This window comes from Larimichthys crocea, chromosome I (assembly GCF_000972845.2).
Source record: "Larimichthys crocea isolate SSNF chromosome I, L_crocea_2.0, whole genome shotgun sequence".
Classification (NCBI taxonomy): domain Eukaryota; kingdom Metazoa; phylum Chordata; class Actinopteri; family Sciaenidae; genus Larimichthys; species Larimichthys crocea.
The window spans coordinates 29,983,190-29,991,315 of NC_040011.1; the positions used below are offsets into that span (position 1 = coordinate 29,983,190).

At 39.4% G+C, this 8,126-nt stretch overlaps 1 protein-coding gene across 1 annotated transcript; it reads right to left on the minus strand.

Annotated features, from left to right (window-relative positions):
* Positions 1-3,413: 3,413 nt before the first annotated feature.
* Positions 3,414-7,562, minus strand: selenoh (selenoprotein H; the record flags this gene model as incomplete). The annotated part of the gene is given in 4 exon segments (XM_027282913.1): positions 3,414-3,543; positions 6,811-6,926; positions 7,099-7,119; positions 7,536-7,562. Coding segments are annotated over 4 exon segments (294 nt in total), but the record flags the coding sequence as incomplete, so codon positions are not given.
* Between the last annotated feature and the right edge of the window lie 564 nt (positions 7,563-8,126).

Below are 8,126 nucleotides of genomic sequence, written 5' to 3' on the forward strand. Positions count from 1 at the left end.
TCACTCACCCTTGTTGCCATGACTGACGAGAGAAAGCCTGTGTTACCAAACACCTGGTGTGTAATATGCATGTTAGCACGGTCGACGCACAACAACAGCAAAAACACCGACACAAGTTGTCACCACGTCTCTGATACTGTCGTCTCTGAACAACCTTGAGATGCGTTAAAGACTATTCTCACTTTGTATTACTATCCATGTATTCATGACATTAATCATTAGATTAGATATATTTATTCCTCCCACCAAGGGTAAATTTTACTTGTTACAGCAGAAGTGTACGCCTACACTCAGAATTAGAAAAAAGTAGAAAACGCAAAAAAACAAACAACACATAAACAGACAGGACATATCTAATTAAAACCTTACACGATAACACAGAAAAACAATCAACCTTAAAAACAGAACTAATCTGAGGATAAGAAGTGGCAATAACAATATAAACAGGTATTGTAATGTAAAGTTGACCATATGTAAGAAATATTGCCAAAGAAAGTGACATGATACAAATCATCTTACTGCAAGAGTAGTGACCATAATATAAATTATTAAAAGTACAGTGACCAGTTAAATAAATCACTGCAAGTATAAATGGAATAAATACACAAATCACTTACTATACTAAATGTCTTGCTGAAGCACGAAGCTTTGAATAATGTTTTAATAAACATTAGTTTATTGACATAGGGCTAAACATGTCAGCATAAATATAAGAACAACTAAATTATTATATTATCAGAAGGCTAGTCAGGCATTACCTCTAACCCTTGTCAGATCTTAACCTACTTAGTTTAACGCTAAGCAGAAAGAAATCTCTCTTTCTCAGGGCTCCGCTTGGCTCGAGTTATTAAAGACTTTTAGACTTTCTTAGCTGGAGCACTGAACTAATGATTCACTCATCGGTCATTAGCAGGCGTGGCTAACTCAGCCACACTAACTTCAGCAATAAAAGGCGCGATGGCAGCTTTATATCGCTCCAAATCCCGGTGAACTCTCTCACATTGTCAGTAAAAACATCTCCGAGTTGATACTTGTCCTGTATTGTACTTACGGACTGACTTGGAGCTTTATTGTTGAATGAAATAAAGTTCCCAGCTCACGAAGCACCGCTGCTGCTGTTGGTGTGGGCGCGTGATGTTGAGGTCACATCCTCACGCGACCAATCATATTCAAGATTTGATGACGCGCGACAAATACGTTGAAAACTACGTTTTTATGAGTTTCTTTCACGTTTAAAACAAACATTTACGTTTTTTTTTTTTACTCTTTTGATCACAAATGAAAATAGTTGATGAGAAACTTTAATTTGTTGTTAAGGTCACGTGTTATCTTGAGCTATAATGTAAAAAACTGATTATATAAAGAAGAAAGAAAATGCACATTTCATCATCCCAAGTGTGTAATCAACCACACCACACACCCACACACACACACACACACACCCACACACACACACACACACACACACACACACACACACACACACACACAGTAAACTAAAATAAAAACAACCTACACAATAAATAAGAAACACGAAACACCTTTATTCAGCAAAAACAGGCATAAAAAACACAATAAAGTGTTTAGAAATTGGGGAGACTAATAACAAAAAAAACAACAAAACAACATCTGAGAAATGTACTAGTTCAGAGAGGCTCCACTGGGTGTCACATGTATCCAGAAGATGTAAGCGTTGAAGTCTAGCTCATCAGAGAGGGACTGAGACGTCTCATTTGGGTCTCTGTCCTCGTGCATACGCTTTCATGCGCGGCCACATCTCTCAAGCGTCTTGACTAGCACTTTGCAAGAGATACCCAAGTGTTATTGCCCGTTAATGTTTCCGCTGATGTCTCATTAAATACTAAGACACAAAAGGAAGCCAAGTTCAGGCTATGACACATGCACGCTGTGCAGAGATGGAGATGGAATATACCTAAGGGAGCACTGAAAGGAGACAAGAAAAGTATCTTATGAACATGTAAAAAAAACAACTACATATGCAATGAGTCAATGTATTGAAAAAAACAAATCAGTTCTGCCACTTTTAGTATTCTAAGTATGTCATGATAGATAAAAATATAAGTATAAATTGAGAAAGCAATCATTTAAGGCCTTTCAATGAATCAGTGGAAACATTTCTGAAAAGTACAGGAGTTTTCTCCAATAACAGGTCTATGTTAAAATACATGTGTGTTCCCATTGTGTGACACTTAATTTGTACGCAGAAGTCTAATCTTCTCTAAAAGAAAGGTAGTAAACTGAAACTAACGCTGTGTTGTGTGGCTCCAAGTCATTTTTCCATTTTCTACCAACTCAAAGCATCAGTATTTATTTTCTCCTATATGATTCACCCACCTTTAATATCTTTACATTTAATACAAAATATGTACAAAGCACTCATATTATTTACAGCATAATTAAACAACATTAGTGTGATTGTGCAATCCTGATAAAATTTCGTATCTAGTGTTTTCCCTCATATCAGTCAGACAGCTTTAAGATGACAAACCTTCACTGGGCGTCTACTCATTCTTCAGAACCTCCTGCAGCAGGCAGCAACTACAACATCAGGTTGAGGAAATTTCAGCTTGCGAGGCGGACCCTTTTTTATTCCAGTCCACAGAGATGTTCTCTCAGGGACGACACAGAAGACAACAGAATAATTTGTAGGAACATCGTAGAACATAAGCCAACCATTCACGTGTTACAGAAGCCTCTGGGAGGATATGTCAAATTAAAAGCTTTCGAGACAAGTTGTTGGTAAACAGCAAGTGGTGTACCAACTTCTGAACTCTAGAGCAAAATATCATAATACAATTACACATTATGCCCAATTTGTCATGGGAGCATCATGTGTTAGTACACCTAATTTTTTGTGCAAACTTTGTTCTGCCTGGCAGTAATTCCTTATTCCTGGTAAATACAGCCTGTTGACTGTGTGGCAGGGTTTTAATGGGTTGGCAAGAGTTTATTGGCTTTACTTCCTTAGTGAACACCCATAGATTTGAGGTGATGTAAACATTTTTTAAAAAGGTTGGTTGTACTCAATAGTTGTAAAAAAAATGTGTTAAATTATGGTATGTACTTTCCTGCCCTAATCGCCTTTCCACAAATATCTCTGGGCAATCCTCAGACAAAAAAAAAAGAAAGAAAAGAAATTACAGTCACCACTTCTATCCATCTCTGAGGTGTATATCTAATAAACTTTACAAATAAAACCAAACTAAGTGCCAGAAAAAAAAACGGGTTTGAAAATGTTTTTTGTTTGTAATTCCAGAGAACTGAACCGTTAATCGCTGGTACAAATGATGAGAGTCCAAACTAATATAGATGCACTTGGCCCGAGAATAACGGTCTCTCTCTGGAGCAGCCAAATGGCCAAGTTATTCTTGAATTTCACCTTTGCCTCCATCCAGCAGAGTGATCTCGAAGCTGTTCCGGCGAGGTTTCTCAGGGGTTGAGGACCACAGTCAGTCCAGGGTGGGCAGCCAGGAGGGCAGATTCACCTCCTCGGCATTACGCCCGTACACTCGTCAGCTCTTACTGCCAGAAATAACACATCAACCGTCAGACGGACATCTGTGCATGCTACTACAGTTATCCATGAGGAGTGGCTGCATATATTAAGCAGCTAAGTTCACTAACTCAAGCATTGTCTTTAAGTACAACTTTGAGGTACTTAATTTGAGTAATATCATTTTTACTCAACTACTTTTAGGGGGGGGAAATATTGTCTTAGTTATTAACATAGACAGCAAAACAAATAACTTAAGATTTTATTACATGAGCATCACACCGAAGAATCATGTTGCTGTAAAATCAGTTAATCGTGTCTACATGAATAATATCCATCATTCTTCAGAGCAGCTGCTTCTTTTATTAAGCAATGCTTGTTTTTTTTTTTGCCAAATGTTCAGCTGCACAGCTTTGTCAGTGGGCTCATCTTCACTGTACGTCTCACTAGATGGGATGGCTTTCGCTTTTGTCTGACAGTAATCCAATGCAGAGAACAGGAGTGAATCTAGGCTGCGCGTTAAACCAATATAAGATTTGGTGAACGACTATTTAGGATTTGGGCTAACAGAAGCTGCATGTTCAAACAGTAGTGTTACTTTTGTCATCCCACTTCAGCTGACCAGCAACGTTGGTGGAAAATTGAGACTTGAATGGGGAACTGTACATGAGCCCATCTAACACGGCTGTGAAGTTACATGAAACCTATTGAAGAAAAGCACATCTTCCTGCAAGTTTGGTCTGTAAACGTACTGTATGTAATGAACTATGATGACCTGGCGGACAAATATATATGACCAGCGTATAAATATGCTGCCAATATAATAATACAACTATCCAGCAGTATATGTAGAAGCTAGAATAGAGCTGAGGGGCAGAAATAAAAAGTCCCATTCGTTTTACTTGTAGACAATGTTTTGTGAGCTCTCCTACAACCTGGAAGAAAATGAAACTCTTGAATAAAGCATCACTACACAACATTAATAACTGTGCTTGTTGATATAAAAAGTGGGAGGTACAAGCTTGTGTACATAATAACTTAATGGGACAAGTTCGAGTCCCAAGGTGCATTTTGCCAACAAACATCCATTCTGTCACACATATTATTTTATTATTATTTATTATTATTATTATTATATTATTATTATTATAATATTGTGGAGAAACTGCGAAGGTCAAAGGTCAGGTGAGGTCAGGAGGAGAAGTGTTCAGGAGCCTCTGATGTCTTATGCTGTAATATTTATTGACACTTGGCCAAGGAGAATTAGAGACACACTCAAAATACATCAGAAGTGCCTGAGTCGGTCTCACATACTGACGAACTTGTGATGGTGGATAAACTTTAAACCCCAAGATAGCACCACAAATACTATACACTCGAGTTAGTCAAAGAGAACTTCTTACCCTTGGAGGTGTTATTGTCAGCATATTCTAGTCTGGAGACACAGATGTCTGTTTACGCAGATTGGAATGTCAACAACAAGCTATCTATTATGTCTAGGAAGGCAGCAACACCACCACAGTGTAGGGGTGGGCGATATATCGAATATACTCGATATATCGTGGCTTGTTCTACGTGAGATGTATGAAATGACTATATCGCGACCATCGAGTACTGTCACTCACTCCTGGTGCTCCTCACAGCACGCAGCACACTTCCCCGCCCACCCAGAAAAATCCCCTGCGCAACAGATGCTTTTTATAATTTCTTCCACATCGGAGAAGCAAAGTCAGCTGTTTGTTGTTGTTTTCTTTATACACAGTTTATCGCGGGGTCTCGCGTACGTCCAGGATTTTCGCGTGAGGCCGGCTCGCTACGCTGCCAAGACGCGCCCGGTGTGAGTTGACGCAGGGCAGAGGATGCAGCTAAAACGCGGCGCAGCCATTACTAATCTAATAGAAGGGTCTACTTGAATCATCATACTGATGTTTTTTGCATCAAGGGTGAATTTACCATTCATAATGATTACAGGAGAAATAAAAATAGAGATATATATCGTGTATCGCGATATAGCTTAAAAATATCGAGATATTGGTTATAGGCCATATCGTGCAGCCCTACCACAGTGTTGAGATATGGTGGCACCTAGTCAAAGACAAACAATTAATACTGCTGAGGACCTCAAGGCCCACACGTGACCTTGTGTAACCAAAGGATAGAAAATTCCATAATAACAACAACAACAACAACAACAACACATTTTATTTCAAGCACCTTTCAGGAAAGCAGCAGAAATCTGAGTGCGAGCACAAAATGTGAGCACAAGGAGAAATCATCCTCTCAAACTGAAAATGTGTGCTCCTGAATGAAGATAGGATAATTCTTTCATCAGCCCTAAATCCCTCACCAAAACCGCTGACTGCTTCCGCCTCAACATCGACAACTCCACCCTGTCTCCATCCCCCCACAGTCGCAACCTCGGAGTCATCTTTGACAATAACCTCTCCTTTGAACATCACATCAACCAAATCACCAGAACTGCCTTCTTCCATCTCAAGAACATAGCCCGACTTCCCCATCACTCTCCTTCCCCGCTGCTGAAACCCTCATTCACGCCTTCATCACTTCACGAATTGACTACTGCAACAGCAGCCACTATGGCACACCATCCAAAACTTTAAAAACAACTACAGTACATCCAAAACTCTGCTGCTCGTCTGCTCACCCACACCCGCGATCACATCACTCAAGTCCTCCAGAAACTCCACTGGCTCCCAGTTCCACATCCTCCTCCTCACACACAAAGCCCTCCATAACCAGGCCCCTTCCTACCTCACTGACTTGCTCCATCGCCACAATCCATCCCGCAGCCTCCGTTCCTCTGATGCAAACCTCCTGACTCCTCCATCTAGGACCAAGCACCGAACCTGGGGCGACAGAGCCTCTCTCAGCGCCCCTCCCTCTGGAAGTCTCTCCCCAAACACATCCGTGACTGTACTGACCTGCCCACCTTCAAATCTCTGACAAAAACACACCTTTTTAAAATTGCTTTTAATGTCTAATGTGTTTTAGTGCACTATCTTATATTTTTGATGATTTAATGTTCTCTGTAAAGTGTCTTTGAGTACCCTGAAAAGCGCTTTTAAAATAAAATGTATTATTATTATTTTTTATTTTTATTTATATTTTATTTTAAGCATTTATTCATTCACTACCTCTGCCTGGATTCTTCTCCATGGCAACACGGCAGAGGCCATGGGTAATGTAGTGTTTCGAGACAAATCCTGGCACTACACTGCTCTTAAACACAGCATGACTACATTATAGGGCTGCTTACATCTATAGTTAGTTCTCACCAGTGTTCAATGACCACCCTTTGTGTCTCCTGGTCGTCCTTCTTGTCCTGTCCTCTGTCCTCCTCCACGGACGGTTTCTCCAAGGACTTCCGCTTTACGCTTCGTCCCACGGCGACCTGAACCCGCGCGAGGTTACGTGTTTGTTTTCATAACACAGACTACGTTTTCAACGCTGACGATTAAATGGGTTGTTGTATAGCACAGCGTCAGATAAGGTACGAAACACATCAGGTGACAGCCGCTGTACGACGCAGCATATCAACTAAACACCAGACACATCACACTCACCTGCTTTGGACGCCATTTCCGCTACAAAAACTTTCGCGCGCATGTGGCCTGTACCAAAACATTGGGTTGTAGGGGTTTAAAGTACGACGGACGAACCATTATTACGAAACATATCCGTCGGCCAAACTTTAAAATGTATAAATAACTACAGCTATTAGCAACTATATATACAGCAGCATATATATATATATTATATATTATTATATATATATATCTATATAATATATATAATAATTATATATATATAATATAATATATATAATAATTTAATTATGTGTAACTCAACCGATTGATTGAAAAATCAGCCACCACTTGTAAACCCTTGCCTTCAGTCCAGTGTGTAAGATTTAGGGGTCTCTATTTACATTAAAAATTTAATAGAATTTCGCAAAATATCTAATAATATATAACATATGCACTTTTATTAGTATAATCACCTGATCATAAGAATTCTGCCTTGCCATGTTGAAACATCATGTAACTTCTCTTGCCTGACCTGAAAATATATCTCTCTCGCTGACATTTGAAAACCTCACCATGTTTTCTTCCTCAGTCATTTTTTAATGCATCCACAATAAGCTAATTTATCAATGTAATTCACACAAAGCAGTAATAATAACCTTATAGGCTGCTTCAAAGTGTTTGTAAGAACTATCCTATACTATCTATGTGTGCTTCAGCCAGGACAGATTTATCCTCGTTTTTCATGGAAAATCATTCCACCTGCTGCTTCAGGTGTTGGATGGATGTACCAAAGAAGCATGAGAAAGAGGCCACCAATAGACTTGTTTATGTGGGATGATTTGGATTTATGGATCTCACAATTGAGATAATCACAATTTAAGAATGACATGAAATTTGGCTTGTACAACACTTTTCAAAGACGTTTTCATAGTAAAGAAACCACTTTTGGTCCACAGATGATGTGTTGGGACTTCTGACGCAACCATGACAGTCAGACTTTGTTTTAGTCTCATATTTGCGTCACTGCGTTCAGAACTAAAACCAAGATACACATTCGTCCCTTC